The sequence below is a fragment of the Capricornis sumatraensis genome, chromosome 14 (genome assembly GCF_032405125.1).
Source record: "Capricornis sumatraensis isolate serow.1 chromosome 14, serow.2, whole genome shotgun sequence".
Lineage (NCBI taxonomy): Eukaryota > Metazoa > Chordata > Mammalia > Artiodactyla > Bovidae > Capricornis > Capricornis sumatraensis.
The window spans coordinates 88,051,734-88,067,466 of NC_091082.1; the positions used below are offsets into that span (position 1 = coordinate 88,051,734).

General features: G+C 63.9%; 1 protein-coding gene across 1 annotated transcript; it reads left to right on the forward strand.

Annotated features, from left to right (window-relative positions):
* The first annotated feature begins 2,709 nt into the window (after positions 1-2,709).
* On the forward strand, positions 2,710-15,126 carry LAD1 (ladinin 1). Its single transcript, XM_068986477.1, has 11 exons — positions 2,710-2,747; positions 9,991-10,104; positions 11,086-11,203; positions 11,252-11,800; positions 12,555-12,665; positions 12,962-13,005; positions 13,893-13,965; positions 14,050-14,187; positions 14,424-14,510; positions 14,720-14,800; positions 14,973-15,126. The coding sequence occupies exons 1-11, from the start codon at positions 2,710-2,712 to the stop codon at positions 14,976-14,978; spliced, it is 1,359 nt and encodes a 452-aa protein (XP_068842578.1). The 3' UTR covers positions 14,979-15,126.
* Positions 15,127-15,733: the final 607 nt, after the last annotated feature.

A 15,733-nucleotide genomic window follows, 5' to 3' on the forward strand; every position in this document is an offset into this window, starting at 1 on the left:
CTCTTGACCCTCAAAGTCTCAGGGGTTTTCCCGCTCAGATGCCGTTCACCTCATTTCAGGCCTTTCCTGTTCTGCAGGGTCACAGCCAAGCCCCCCTTCCAGGTACGGGAGCGCCTCTCCTTGCCTTCCCGCCTCCCGCTCACACCCCTGCCTCTTCACTTGCACCCTGTCTTGTAGCCGGTCTGTTGCCACCTTCTCTAACGAGTGAATTTGTTTCACTCAGCCTTCAAGCCCAAGCCGGGCTTCCCTGCCCTTCAAGGTGCCCCAGTCTCTCCGTTAGAATGAGTCTCTCCTGATGACACAATTTTAATTTTCATCACAGCTTGTCTTCTAAAAAAAATTATTTCCACTGGAGGATAATTGCTTCACAATACCATGTTGGTTTCTGCCATACACCAACATGAATCAGCCATAGGTACGCGTGTCCCCTCCGCCTCAACCTGTCGAGGACACAGCGTGCTGTATGCACCGCGGAGGAGTGCGTGTGAGTAGGTGCGCTTGTGCACGGCTGTGTGAGTGCAAGTTTGGGAGCACACATGTGTGTGCCTCTCCAATGCCCGAGTGGGGGTGTCTTGGCGTCAGGAACCAAGTCCCAGCATCTTTGAGTCACCGAAAGCCACCGCCGTTTGCTGACTGCAGCAGGAACTGTGTTCTCCCACAAAGCTGTGGGCTACCCCTAAGCCCTGCCAGCTGTGAGTGCCAGCCTCTGCAGATACGATCAGGGTGGGCCCTGGGCAGGGACTGGTGTCCTGATAGAAGGGGGACTTTGGACGCGGGCGCAGAGAGGCCGGCACGGCTCCCCGGGCCTCTGAAGGCAGATGAGGAGTCACGCAGCCACAGGCCCGGAGCCGCCACAAACCCTGGCAGCAGGAGGATGCAGCACGGATCCTGCCCCAGGGTCTCTGGGGGAGCGTGGTTCTCGTGAGAAAATGAACACCTGAGCTCTGCAGCCACCGAGCCGGTGACACTTGCTTCTGCAGCGCTGGCACTATACGTGGACAGCGAGTGCCCAGGACGCAGAAAGGGTCTGCCATTAGCGGGCTGTAGGGGGGCTCTACCACCCACAAAGCTCACTTTCCCACACCTCTGGAGGGTCTGCACACCAGCCTTTCCTGTCTTTCGGTTTTGTGTCCATAGCGCCAGTGTTGGAGTTTGAACTTCTAGAGACACTCCCAACTGCTGGCTTCACGGAGTGTCCCTGGAAGGGCTGGGCTTCCAATGACAAGGGATACTTTTCCTTCTCAGTTGACAAACCAAGGGAAGGACATTTTCTGGGTCCCTGGGGACAGCAGGCGCCCCGGAAGGGGTGGCCACGAGTCCCAGCATGCAGGGGCTGGGTTGTTGCCACCCCCTCTCCCTCTCCCCCTGGAGGAGCCAGTGGCCTGGCCTGCCTTGGCCTCTGCATGGCCTTGGGTAGCTCTCACTGCTCACCCCAGGTTCACCTGCATTCAGCGGCAGACTCATTTGACCCCCACAACCTGGAAGGAAGCTGAGTAAAGTGTCATTTCTACTACCCAGAGGAGGAAACAGGTGACTGCCCGGGCCACATGGCCCATCCATGCCAGCGCCCAAAGCTTGGCCTCCAGCTCTCATTCCTTGAAAGTCGTTCAGCTCCTCTAGCCAAGAAGGAGGACTCCCTGGAGGAGGGGGTGTTTGGGGAAGGGGCTGCCTTGTGTGCCCAGGCCTTTTGCTCAGCAGCAGGCTAGCCCTTCACTGGGGATCTCAGAGCTGGGAGGCACTGTAGAGACCACTAGCTCTGCACCAGCGCCCCACGGGGGCCAGGCTGGCCAGCGAGACCCAGCAGGACGTGTCATTTCCGGCCCTCCGGCACCTGTCTTCTCCTACTGGTGTCGGGGGTTGCACCTCCTTCCTCTGGGAGCGGCAACAGCTCTGGTGCACAGGGAAGACAAGATTCCTCTGCTAGGCGCTGACCCTCCCTGGTCCCCTGAGGTCCTGCTGGATGGGAGGCGCGCGCAGCGGACATGCACCTAAAGGGAGCCAGGTGGTACCTCAGTCGCTCCAGAGCTCCCGCGCTACTCTCCTGCTCGCTGTTCCCCGGGGGGAAGCCGGCCGGGTTCAACCCCCTGCCCCGCCAGCCCGAAGCCTTGGCTTCCCCGGAGCCCTGAGCGCTGCGTGTGCAGAAGGGATCCCGGCTCTTCTTTCTGGAGAGGCGGGCTTTGCACGGGGCGTGCCCGCAGTTTTCCGCGCCCCGCGCGCTCCTGGGGAGAGCTCTTGCTCCGGACCCAAGATGCGCGCCTGCCCGCTCGCTTCCCAGCTGGGTTTCGCGTGGTCGAGCCGGTCGGCGGGCGGAGAGCGGGCTTGACCCGGGGCACCCCACTCCCGGTCGGGCACCCGCGGGAGGGGGCGGCCCGGCGGGCTGGTTCGACAGGTTCCGAGCAGGAAGTCTCGGTCCCCACCCTGGGCGGCCGCCCCGCCCCGCGCGGCCTGGGCGCCTGTCCGCCCGTCCATCCGTCCGTCTGTCCCTCGGTGTGGCGACCAGTCTAGGGCGCAGGACCGGGAGGCAGGGGTGGGGACCGGGGAGGCTCCGTCCGCGACGCCCCCAGCCGCAGGCCAATCCGAGGCGGCAGGCGGTGCGGCTGCGCGGCGGCGCGGGCGCGGCCGGGGATAAGAGGCCAGGTGAGCCTACCTGCGCCGCGGGCGGGGCGCGGGGCGGCGCGGAGTGGACGGGACGCGCGGCGGTCTGGCGGCATGTCGGTCAGCAGGAAGAGCTGGGCCGCTCTGTCCAGGTGAGCCGGGGTCCTGACTGCTCCGGGGACCACAGGGTCGGGGCCACGCCGCCCAGCCCCCGGGGTTCCGGCCCGCCTTCCTCCTTGGGGACGCAGGCCCGAGCAGGCTGCCTGCGGAGGGCTGTCCAGCCCAGAGAGGCCGCTCTGGGGGCTGGGGAGGCGTTCAGGAGGTGAACGGCCAAGTCTCAGCTTCTGAGCCGCCCCTGACTGCCTGTCTTTCTCTGGAGTCTGAGAGGCCCCTCCCGGGAGAAGGCGGCCACACTGCCTCGCAGGGTCAGTGAGTAGGCTGAGTGGGCAGGTGCCCTCCCAGGGATGAGGCTCAGGCTCTGGGCGCAGTGTTTCGGGGTGCTGTAGGGGCTGGGAAACCTCATGCTTGGCGCTCTCCCTCTCTGCGCTTCAGTCTTCACTCATGAGCGGGGCTTTCAAAGGGTCCAGGGACTGGGTGTCTCATCCTTGTCTGCTGGACATCTAGTCAGGGTGAGAGAAGCCTGGGGGGTGGGTGTCCAGGAGGCAGCACCCTCATGCGATTGATGACCCCTGAACTCCTCTTGGGGACCCCCAAGAGCATCTCCTGACCGCCCCCCCACGCCATCCCCAGAAGACTGAGGCCCATGTAGTGAACGGGCAGGAGCTGGGTCCCACTCCTCGACCCAACGGCTCTTGCTGGTAGAAATTGGCCCCAGGCGGGCTTTTGGGTGGTGAGGCCAGGCTGCCTCTGCAGGTGTGGGCAGCCCCTCCCATCAGGACCTTGACCCTCCCCTCCCTCCAGCCGCCAAGGGCCCTAAGCTCCAGGGAACCCCCATGGCAGCACCGCCCCCCCAGGGCTGGGGTCCCCCTGGACTCTGTCCTCGCTGCTCCGCAGCAGAGGCCTGTGCGGTCTGGAGAGGGGAGGACACACCCCAAGAAAGGAGGCGCTTGGTGCTCTGGACGGGGGCCCAGCGTCTCAGAGGCCAGTCACACCCAGGGAGGGTCTGTGCAGAGGGTGGGGCTGGCAGTCAAGGTCTTGGACTCTGCGTGTGGGTCTGATGCGGGAGTGTCTGTGTTTCCAGGCAGGGCCTGTCTGTGTTCGTGTGTGCGTATGCACACGCACGTGTGGGCCTTGCGTAGTGCGGAGAAGTCGGGGTGGGTGGGAGGTTCTGACATTGCCGTTTGGGCCTTGGGCGTTTGCGTCCGCTCAGATGTCCACTGAGGATGGCGGTGCAGGGTCTGTTCTTCGCTGGCTCTCTGCTCAGAGGCCTCAGGCTCCTGTGGCTGCAGGGTGGGCTCGAGTGCCCTGGGGAAGCTGCCCTGCCTCCCCAGCGCCCCTGGGAAGCCGCAGCTTGCCCAGGAGGCAGCTGGAGCTGGGACCCTCCGCCCCACTCCCGAGAACAAGCCCCAGCTGGCAGAGGGAAGGGCTGTGAGTCACCGTCAACCGAGCTCCCAAGGCGAGGGTGGGGGGTGCTGAGGAGGGGGCTAGGAGCGTGGCTCCAGGCAGGGCCCAGGTGGGCAGCGGAGGGACAGCGGGCCCCCCATCCTTGGCGCCAGGTTGAAATACAGACACCCAGCCCTGTATGGGCGCCTGGCGCCCTGCCCTCTCCTCCCCATGAGGCGGGGCGGGCCTGTCTGCGGGGGGTGAGGGTGGGTCAGGTGCCCAGGACAGAGCGGCAGGGGGTTAATCATTTCCCCGCCCGGCCTCCCGCAGCCCTGCCACTTCCCAAGCTGCCTGGTTCTCCCTGGCACCTCTCCCTAGACCGTCAGGGCTGGAGGGGGTCTCACCGACCACTGACAGTGGCCCCTCGCCTGGGGAGTCTGGCTCCCCTCGGGCAGCACACTGGCCCCCGGTCACAGGGCCTGGTGTCAGGCCTCCACCTGCTCTTCCCCTCTCAAGGTCTGCACGTCCTGCCCTTTGAGCCTGGGCCTCCATGGAACGCCCTGGGGCAGCCCTGTGCCCTCCCCTGCTAACCCTCCCCAGGCAGCTGAGCCCTGACCTGTCACACAGCAAATTTCTGTGTGTGATTCCCTTAGGAAGGAAGGGTTCTGCTGGTCAACCTGCCCGCAGGGACACCCCTGCCCTCAGCTGCTGACCATGGGCAGGGCGGACTCAGGAAGAAGGGTCTGGGGGAGGGAGCTGAACTGGCTCTCCCCAGGACAGCGGGCAGGGAGTTTCCCGAACCACAGAAGGGAACAGGAGATCCCTTCCTCTAAGGATGGAGCGTGGGGGCTGGCAGGCCTGGGTGGGGGGAGGTGCAGGGGCAGCTGCTGGGGCTTCAGCTGATGGCCGTGGCTGGGACCCCCGGGTGTCAGCGAGCACTGACCCTGGCGCTCTAGACAAGCTGTTGGCCGCTGGGTCTCCCCAAACCTGCTTCCCCAGGCTGCACCGGAGCTCAGGCGGGGCTGGGGAGTCCCACCCCTTCCGGCCCCTCCCAGGCACCCCACTCCCTCTTGACTGCTCAGCTCCTGGGCTCCTGAGAAGGTGGAGCCTCCCTGGGCATCCTTCCTGGCACTGGGCCTGTGGTTAACAGGCTGCCCTGGCTGGGAACCTCGGCTCCCTCTTTTAGTGGCCATCCTGCCGTGGGTACCTTGTTAATCCAGTGAGCCTTGGAAGCCTCATCTGCAGAATGGGGGTGCCCCGCCCCCTGCGTTCCTCAAGGTTGTGGGGGCCTCTTGTCAGCGGCGCCTGTGAGCACCCGGTGCCGTCTAGGCACACGTCAGAGCCCTCACTGCTTCGTTTATTGGTTTTCTGGGCACTGTACTCACTGAACGCGTGTGCTTCTGAGCGCTGAGCACTGCTCTGAGCCGTTTGTTCAGTCCCTCAGTCACGTTCCTGCGACCCCATGACCGCGGCAGGCCAGGCCTCCCTGTCCTTCACCAACTCCCGGAGCTCACTCAGACTCATGTCCATTGAGTCGGTGATACCATCCAACCATCTCATCCTCTGTCGTTCCCTTCTCCTCCCGCCTTCAATCTTTCCCAGCATCAGGATATTTTTCAGTAAGTTGGCTCTTCCCATCAGGTGGCCAAAGTATTGGAGCTTCAGCTTCAACATTGGTCCTTCCAATGAATATTCAGGGTTGATTCCCTTCAGGATGGACTGGTTTGATTTCCTTGCTGTCCAAGAGACACTCAAGAGTCTTCTCCAGCACCATAATTCAAAGGCATCAATTTTTTGATGCTCAGCCTTCTTTATGGTCCAACTCTCACATCCATACATGACTATTGGAAAAATCGTAACTTTGACTATATGGACCTTTGTTGGCAAAGTGATGTCTTTGTTTTTCAATGCACTATCTAGGTTTGTTATAGCTTTCCTTCTAAGGAGCAAGCATCTTTTATTTTCATGGCTGCAGTCACTGTCCACAGTGATTTTGGAGCCCAAGAAAATAAAAGCTGTCGCTCCTTCCACCTTTTCCCCATCTACTTGCCATGAAGTGATGGGACTGGATGCTGTGATCTTCGTTTTCTGAATGTTGAGCTTTAAGCCAGCTTTTTCACTCTCCTCTTTCATCCTCATCAAGAGGCTCTTCAGTTCCTCTTCACTTTCTGCCATAAGGATGGTATCATCTGCATATCTGAGGTTGTTGATGTTTCTCCCGGCAATCTTGATTCCAGCCTGGGATTCATCCAGCTGCATTTTGCATGATGTACTCTGCATATAAGTTATAGACATAAGTTATTAGAGTCTGCATATAAGTTATAAGGGTGATAATATACAGCCTTTTTATACTCCTTTCCCAGTTTTGAACCAGTCCATTGTTGCATGTCCGGTTCTAACTGTTGCTTCCTGACCTGCACCCAGGTTTCTCAGGAGGCAGGTAACGTGGTCTGGTATTCCCATCTCTTAAAGAATTTTCCACAGTTTGTTGTGATCCACACTGTCAAAGGCTTTAGCGTAGTCAGTGAAGCAGAAGTAGATGTGTTTCTGGAATTCCCTTTCTTTCTCTATGATCCAGCAGATGTTGGTAATATGATCTCTGGTTCCTCTGCCTTTCCTAAACCCAGTTTCACAGTCTGGAAGTTCACAGTTCACATCCAGTTGAAGCCTAACTTGAAGGATTTTGAGCATAACCTTAGCAGCATGTGGAATGAATGCAGTTGTCCAGAAGTTGGAACATTCTTCGGCACTGCCCTCGGCCTTTGGGGCTTCGTATATTCATTCCTGGGGCTTTACCCGGCCCCCTGGGAGCCTGACCTCCACCCCTCCTGTCCTTCTCTCTCTTTCCTTCTCTTAAGAGGGGTAGCTCTTTGGTGGAGATAACGTTTCTCTTGGGCTGGGGGAGGGGGGGTGTGGTTGGGGGGGTGGCCACATCACTGAGGTGAGCAGTGGGGTCTTGGTGTACAGCTGGGGGTCACTTCAGGTCACCTGGGCTGACACCCTCTAGGCAAGGAGCTGCCTGGGGTGAGTCACTTCCCTGAGACTAGGCTCTGACAGATCACACGCTGTCTGACCCAGGTTCCACCAACAAACCAGCAGCTCCCCTGAGGGCTGAGCAGCCTGCGTGGGAACAGGCTTGCTCAGGCCCAAGGAATCCTGGGCGTTCCATCCCTATCTGGCCACAGGTGTGCTGGGGAGTCCCATCTCTGTGGGCCAGTCTCCCTGCGGGGGGTGGTCTCTCATCTCTGCAGTGCATGGCTGACCCCAAACTGTGGACTCGAGGGAGGGTCCACAGGGGGAGGGCTGACTGTGTGGACCCAGGGGAAGCCACGTGCAGGGGACCTTTCTCACCTGGACGAGGGCATTGGGGCCTGGTTGGAGGGGCCGTGGGTTCCCGTGGAGTGAGTGATGGCAGAGGCCTGGGGTGGTTCGGTTTCCACCCCGTGATCAAGGCTGTTGAGCCTGGGCTGGAGCCCTTCCCACCCACTCGGGGGGAGTCGAGCCCTGGCAGGCAGGGGCGCTGAGGTCTGTACTGCCAGCGCGCCTGACGGCCAGGTGTGGGCAGGTACCAGTGTGGGGCCTAGGGTTTGCTGCCCCTCTGTGCTCCGGTGTGCCAGGCAGAGGTCTGGTGACCTGTGAGGAGGAGCCCTGCCCCCTTCCTGGCCCCACGCTTGGCGGCATGTGTGTTCTGGGCTCCGTGGTGAATACGCCCTGTCCCATGGCCTTTTCTCTCCCCATGGGACAAGCTATCCACACTTTGTTTGCAAATCTCTGATACCGCTTCTTGTTAACCCTTCTCAGATGCTGCGTGTCACCAGCTCCTCCTTCTGGAGCCCCCTGGTTGTCTCTCGTCCAGTCGGGCTCTTTTTAAGGATCTGGGGGCGTCTTTGCCCAGCACTGTCCCGGTGGGCCCCTTCCTGTGGCCCACCAGACTGGCTCCTCCCTCCTCCATCAAGCGAGTGTCTCCTCACCCTTCACGTCCTCCCGCCCCTCCACCACCACTGCTGCAGACACCTCACTGAGCCCCTCCCTCCCTGATGGCCCCTAGCCTTCTGAAAGCACCGCCAGGAGCTGCGCACCCCATTTTCCTTCATTTTTCTCGTTTCCTCGCTGGCCCCCCATCCAGCCCCCCAGCAAACCCAGTGGACTCTGCCTTCCAACTGTGTCCCGAGTCCATCACTTACGCTTCCTAGTGGCTCTCCACACAGGGAGTCAACCCGCGTCTCCCTCGGTCCGCAAGCACCCGTCCTGCGCCCCTTCTGCTGAGTCCAGCGTCCCCCCCCCACTGCCACACATCCCAGCCAGGCCTGGGCTTGCGCTCTGCCAGCACACCCGGCTCCTCAGGGCTCTGTCCCCTCTGGCGCTGCCACCCCTTGTCCTTGGTCCCTCCTGTCCTTTTGTTCACGAGCGGGGGAGCCCTAGAACCCGCTTGTGTGTGGATCCTGCTCAAAATACGTGAGTTTACTAAACACCAGGTCAGCGAACACGACGCTGGGCCTGAACAAAGAGGTGAGGGTGGTGGTGTGGCTCCTGCCCCTTTCAGGGAGGAGGACTGGGGAGGTGCAGGGAAGTGACCCCCCTTAGGTGGACGGATCAAGCAGGCTGTCTGACCCGGCCCTGCAGAAGTCTCCCCAGGGGCCGGGGGCTCTTTCCTTTAGGAAGCTTCTTAGATAGGGTTCATGTCATTCAGTTGATAAAATTTGTGGGTTTCCCCCTGGAAACGTGCCTGCTCCTCCGTGATACTTCTTCTGTGGTTGCATGTGAGGCTCTGTAGAGGCAGGCGAGGCCGCGGTAGGAACAGGGCAGCGGGGAGGCTGCGGAACAGGTTTAGGCGCTGACCAGGCGGGGGCCTTACCACCCTGCAGTGATGCTGGGAGGCGAGAGGGTGGCCTTCCCAGACAGTGCTGGACGGTACCCCCGGCCCACACGGCCCGGAGCTTCTCCTGCGGCCCCTCGAGAAGCTCCACCTCCTTCCCCCGCGGGCCCCGCCTCTCTCCCCGCGGGCCCCGCCCCCCTCCCCCGGGGCCCCGCCCCTGGCCTCCCGGTCATCCTGTCCCCCCGCTGAAGTCCAGCCCTTTCCCTCCTGGGGCAGAGGGGGGCTCACTTCCCTTTCTTGGTGTTTGGCGGGTGGGTCTGTGACCCCCCAGTTCCCAGTGACAGGCTGGCCCAGCGCAGTTCCTCAGAGATTCTTTGTTCTTTGGCTAGAATCGGGGTGGGGGCGGGGGGGAAGGTAGGTGCTTGGGCAGGTGGGTCAAGATGACTGGTGGGAGGCTGGGGCAGGGCGCTGTAGGGACATGGGGCTGGAGGAGGGATGGTGGAAGGCAGGGTCGGGGCATGGCTATGAGGGGGCCTGGCTCAGAGAGTGCCTGGGAGTGACTGTGGCTGGGAGAATGACCAGGGGCCAGAGGCAGGCTGTGCCCCTCGCTCCTGCCCACGGGAGGGCTGGGAAGGCTGGTTTTCGGAGGTGAAGGAGGCTGACGGAGCGCCTAGGTGGTGAGGGAAGTGATGCTGGGTTCCCCTTTGGGGATGGCTGGTTCATCTGGGATCTCTGTCTGGGGGGCTGGGATGTTTCTCAGTAAGTGTTCGTCTAAGAGCCTCAGATCAAAGCTGGGCTCTGCCAGGTTCACCTGCCTCCTTCGGGCCGAGCAGTGACCACCCTGCCACGTCCCTGGAAGCCCAGGCAGGGTGGACCCCCATTCCAGTGGGGGCGCAGGGGCGCCCATGCGGGTGGACCCCCATTGCAGTGGTGAAGCAGGACACCCAGGCGAGTAGACCCCAGTTCCAGTGGGCGTGCAGGGTGAAGTCCGGCCCGCCGGCCCCTCCCCACAATGCTGGCCAGCGGGATGCTCTGGGGATCACCCTGAGGCTGCGCTGACCCCCTGTCCCCCACAGCCTGACCCGGCAGTGGACCCTGGAGGATGAGGAGGAACAGGAGCGAGAACGCCGGCGGCGACACCGGAACCTGAGCGTTGCCACGGACGACGAGGACCCGCCGGCCCCCGAGAGGTGTGGGTGGGAGGCGGGACCCCAGTGAGATGGACCAGCCGCCCCTGCCGGGGAGCGGGCTGGCCTTCTGCAGGCCCCACCCTGGTCGGGACGGCAGTCAGGACCAGTGTGGATGAGCTGGGCGGCTCATGCTGGGCGTTTTCTCAGCACAGCTCATCCTTCCACGCTCCTGAGAGGGTGCTAACCCTCCTCACGGGTGGGCAGCAGTCAGCGAGTGTATAGCTCGAGCGCCGGGGGCAGGGCCTGGGGGTCGTCGGGCCCTGGGCTGACCATGCCCCTTCAGCCCAGACCACTCCCGCTAGCGGACTCCCAAGGTGTCTGATGGGAAGGAGGCGCTGCTGGTCTGACCAGCCCCGAGGCTGAGCGCCGTGACAGGCCTGTCCACGGGGACGGGGCCCACTTGGGGGACATGTCTCCTCTTGCCTCGAAAAAAGCCCAGTTTGCAGATCTGGCAGCGGGCTCAGCCAGCAAGTGAACTCACCCGAGCCATGGGAGGGCGGGTGGAGGCACAGGAGGGGCCCCTCTGCTGCAGGCCAGGTTTGGGGCGGCCTCATGTGGTGTTCCCTGGAGTGGGGGCCGTGGGGTGTGCGGCCTGCATTGCCCCCACGTGGCCGCAGAGGCGCAGAGGCCTGGGTGCCACTCCTGGTTCCCTGCCCTGCGCCGTGTGACTCGGGCCAGCTCCCTGCCCGTCTCTGCTCCTCATCTGTAAGTGGCAGGGCCTGACACAGGAGAGGTGTTTGTTGAACATGGAGTGGTTGCACCTTACAGGCGCTTATAATTTTTTTTAAAGCCTCTTGTGCTTTGTTCAGATGATACCTCAGAAGCCTGATGGGTAAAGCAGATGAAAGCAATCCTGATTTAAGGGACAGTCGTTCAAGGGGTTGGGAGGGCACCAGGCACCCCGAGGTGTCCCCCTGGGTGGGGTGCTCACGGGGTCTTTCCAGCCTCTGACTGTCTCCCGCCATCTCCCTTCCGACTCAGACTGCTGAGCGTGGAGGAAGCAGAGGGGCCCCAGCCACCAGCCCCAGACCCCAGAGATGAGGAGGATGTCCGGGCCGTCCTGAGGACGCGGCAGGAACGGAGGCAGAGGCGCCGGGAGGCCCCCCTCTCGGAGCCGCGGGAGGCCCCCCTCTCGGAGCCGCGGGAGGCCCCCGTCTCGGAGCCGCGGGAGGCCGGGCATCCACCCCCGGCCCCCGAGGAGCGGGTGCAGTCGCCGTCCGGCCGGAGACTGAGCCCGCAGCGTGGCTCCACGGATGAAGGGGGCCTGGCAGGCAGGGCGCCTGCGGGCTCCGAGAAGCCGTCTGCTGCAGGGAAGACACTTCAGCCGGAAGTGAGCCTGGATCCTGAGACCCCCAGCCCCAGTAAATGCTCCGTGTCCCAGAAGATTGCTGTGCTGGATGAGAGAGCCTTCTCAGGAAAGAGGGTGGTTCCAGACAAAGCCAGTGTCTCGGAGAAGAGACTGGTGTCTGAGAAAGCCACTGTCTTCGAGAAGACGCTGGCCCCCGAGACGCAGCTGGCCCCAGGCAGGGCCATGGCCCCAGCGCAGCCCCAGGCCCGGGAGCACCCAGCCTCAGTGGAGCGCCCGCCCAGCCCCAGGGGGCAGCGGGGTGCTGGGGGCGCTGGGCCTGAGAAGGAGCCTGAGTCCTCGGCGGGGCCTCTGCCCCGGGCTGGCAGCCTCCCGCCTGTCACTCTGCAGGTGCGTGATGCCCCCTGCCTCCCTGTCCTCTCAGCATCTCCGGCGGCCTCCCCGTCTCCTGTCCTCCCGGCATCCCTGGCGGCCTCCCCGTCTCCTGTCCTCCCGGCATCTCCGGCGGCCTCCCCGTCTCCTGTCCTCCCGGCATCCCTGCTGGTCTCCCCATTTCCTGTCCTCCCGGCATCTCCGGCGGCCTCCCCATTTCCTGTCCTCCCGGCATCTCCGGCGGCCTCCCCGTCTCCTGTCCTCCCGGCATCCCTGGCGGCCTCCCCGTCTCCTGTCCTCTCAGCATCTCCGGCGGCCTCCCCGTCTCCTGTCCTCCCGGCATCTCCGGCGGCCTCCCCATTTCCTGTCCTCCCGGCATCTCCGGCGGCCTCCCCATTTCCTGTCCTCCCGGCATCTCTGGCTGCCTCTCTGTTTCCTGTCCTCCTCCCTCCAGGCCAGCCCCAGCTGTGTCTCCTCTCCCCGCCTGCTCCGCCACCCGCAGGACAGGGGACTGAGCTGCAGTCTCACCTGGCACCCTCATCCTAGACCTAGACTCCAGGGAAGCCTCAGATGCCTCCAGAAGCCCCCTGCCCCCGGAAGCCCTGTCCGCTGGCCGGGCCCTGGGCCTGTGGCCGCACCCCCGCAGCCGAGGCAGCGGGCGAGAGCAGAGCACTGGCCTACTGCCACTGCCCCGCAGCTGCTGGGTGAGCCGGGCCCGTGGCGGCTCTGGGCTGCCTGTCCTCCGGCGTGACTCACCCCCTGCTCTGTGCAGGTGAGGACCCCCAGCATGGAGGCTGAGGCAGAGCCCCCCTCGCCGACACGGGCCTCGCCCACCTTCAGCAGTGCCCTGCAGCGCTCCAGCCCCCGCACCATCTCCTTCAGGGTAAGCCTGGCTGCCACGGGCCCCTCCATGCAGGGCTCGGAGCAGTTTGGAGGCAGGCAGGAGGCACCCCGAGAAGATCTGGGGGCATCAAGGGAGGTCTGTTGACCTGGCTTGATAGGAGGGGCCATGCCCCAGGCCCGAGGCGGGCCTTCCATGGGGGTGTGGCTGGGGTCTGTGCAGAGGGGGGTTGGGTGGGGAGACCCCGGGGCGGGCTGCGTTCTGAGAGCTGAGTCCTCTCCTGTGGAGGCCGTGGCTACCATGGACCCCACTCACTGGTGCCTTCCTTTTCTTTCCAGATGAGCCCCCGGAGAGACAGCTCAGAGGTGGCCTTAACCCGCAGGTCAGGGCCTAGGGGCCCTGGGGCTCGTCTGCCGTGGGGCTGAGGCCCGAGGTGCAGCAAGGGGAGGGTCTGGCTGCCTGGAGGGGGCGGGCGGGAGGGGACGTCCTGAGCCACTGGGTGCCCGGGGCGGGGATTGGGTGCACCAGGGTTGTTTGAGTCAAGCACTGGGGATTCATGCATGCAGGCTGCACCGTCTGCCCCGAGACTGTCTCTGAGGCCAGCGGTTCTGGGCAAGGCCGGGGGGCATGGGGCACACAGTGGATGAGGGGGTCGCTGCCCTCGCATCAGAGTGAGACGTGCAGAAACCATGGGGCATGGAGGTTCTGAGGGTTCCGGAGCCCCTTGCGGTCAGGGGAGCTCAGCCTGCGAGAGTGGCGTGAGGGCACAGGGTGGCAGGCGTCAGGGGGCGTGAGGTGGGGAGAGCTCTGCAGGCAGCTCTGGACGGAGGGTTGGTGAAAGGAGGGGCTTGGAGCGGAGTCCACATGGAGGTCAGCTGGCCAGCGCAGCAGCATGGGGTGCAGGGTGGGGGCGCCATGGTCAGGAGAGCATCAGATCCAGGTCATGAGCCTTTCACACTGCCTGTGCCTGAGGGCAGGATGGGGTTGATCTGGGATGGGGGGCCTGGGGGCTGGGGGGGTGGAAGGTGGAGAGAGGGGAGCAGCTTCTGAGGCGGGACAGACTCCACGGGGCAGGGACAGCAGCTGTTTCTGGCCTGGGGTGTCCTGTCGAATGGACTGTGTCTCGGGAGGACAAGGAGCACCCACAGTCTGTATACGGAGGCCGCATTCTCTTTGCCTGAGTGAGGTGGGGCACAGGGGCAGGCCTGGTGTCCTGTGGGCAGGCAGGGCCTCACCGACTTTGTCTCGCCCTGTCTTCCTGCCCTGCAGCGCCAGCGTGAGGATCCCGGCTAGCTCAGTCAAATTAGGCCCGAAGCTGGAGCGATACCACTCAGCCATACAGGTGAGCGGGCCGGGCCCTGGAGTGTGCTGGGCGTGCCAGGGCCCTCACACTCCAGGGTCAGCGGCCTGTGCTTTCTGCCCCCAGAGATCAGGGTCTGTCAAGAGTTCAAGCCCATCCCGCACTGAGTTCCTCGTGGCTCCTGTGGATGTTGCCAGCAAGCGCCACCTCTTCGAGAAAGAGCTGGTGGGCCAGAGCCGAGAGGGCCCAGCCTCCAGCCGCAAGGTGAGTGGCTCTGGCCCACCAGGCGCCTGCAGGCCACTGAGCCTGGGGTCTGCAGAGCTGGAGCCTGGGGACTGCGGGACAGCTCCATGCTTTCCCGGCCATGTCTGTTGCTGAGCCTCCAGCCCAGGTGTGCACACAGCTCCAGGGGAGGGTCCCGTGGCCTGGCTGTGTGGAGGTGGTGAGGGGGACCCTCTGGAGATGCCAGCCCGGCCGCAGGGTAGGAGCTCTCTTCTCAGGAGAACTTGCAGCTCTCAGGGGTGGTGACGTCACGGCTCAATGTGTGGATCAGCAGGACCCAGGAGTTAGCGCAGCAGGGCCCGCAGGTACCGCGCATGCCCCTCTGCCCCTGGCCTCCCTGCAGGCCTCTCGTAGCGGGATGACCTGTCAGGGGAGGGACAGCCCCGAGCGCGGTGGAGATGCTCTGCACGCGGGACGGCTGTGGGGAAGCCTGCCAGTCAGAGGGCGGAAGGAGGAAGGGGTGGGCCAGGGGGCTCTGTGGCAGCCTGAGCCTGGTCTCTGTCCTGATGCCCAGAACCAGGAGACGCAGAGAGAGTCGGCAGCTGGCAGGAGGCCCCAGTGGAGGAAGAAGCCAGAGCCCCCGCTGGGTGCCGAGGTGTGTGGGGGCCCAGGGGCTGGGGCGGCTGTCCCTGGAGAACGCGGGCCGGTAGGCGCCCACACCTCCACTGCAGGCCTTGGCTCTGCCCAGCATGGGGGGACTGGGGAAAAGGGAGTGTTCCTGCCCCACCCCGGGAACCCCCTTGTCCTGACTGCTTTCGGTCCCGCAGGTGTGAGAAGCCAGCCTCAGGCCAGCAGCTGTGCCGGCCGCCTCTCCCGCCCGCTTTCTGCCTTGGACCCGGGAGGACGCTGGCTGGCATCTTCCCCCCAGCCCTGTGGGCGCAGGCGTGCCCCACGGCTTGTCTGGCTGTGGGCACTGGCATCTTCCCCCCAGCCCTGTGGGCGCAGGCGTGCCCCGCACCTTGTCTGGCTGTGGGCACTGGCATCTTCCCCACACCCCTGTGGGCGCAGGCGTGCCCCGCACCTTGTCTGGCTGTGGGCACTGTGCGTCTGCACAGCCTCGCCACCCTGTCCATGTGGACTCCTGCTCTTCCTCCTCCTCCGGGGCCGTCGGGTCGCACCGGCGTCTCTGTGTGCCTCTCCCAGGCTGGCCCCCACCGTCCTTGCACTGCCTGCCAGGCTGGAGGAGCCGCGCTGACCCCTCCCAGGCCCTGCCTTGCTCCCCTTCACGCTCCACCTGCTGCCCTGGCCAAGCCGTCCTGTGCGCCCTCCCCACTCTCAGGAAAGGGCTGATAAACTCATTCACTCTCAGGTGTGACCAATGATACCTAAAAAAATCATTCTTTCCGGAAGCTTTGCATCTCAGTGGAGACTAAATGGCACGGGGAGGGTGTTTGGGCTGTGGGGGCCCGAGGGGGGCAGGCAGTCACGTGCCAGCAGCCTCTGTGGCCACAGCCCAGCACACCTGCCCCCAAACCCGGTTCTCCACTCCCCTGCCCTCCTGAGCCAGGGTGGATGCTGAGCTGCGCGT

Coding starts and splice junctions, on each gene's coding strand:
- LAD1 (XM_068986477.1), top strand. CDS start 2,710: ATGTCGGTCAGCAGGAAGAGCTGGGCCGCTCTGTCCAG. Junction 10,105..11,085: donor GACCCGCCGGCCCCCGAGAG/GTGTGGGTGGGA, acceptor CTTCCGACTCAG/ACTGCTGAGCGTGGAGGAAG. Junction 14,188..14,423: donor GCCCAGCCTCCAGCCGCAAG/GTGAGTGGCTCT, acceptor CTCTCTTCTCAG/GAGAACTTGCAGCTCTCAGG.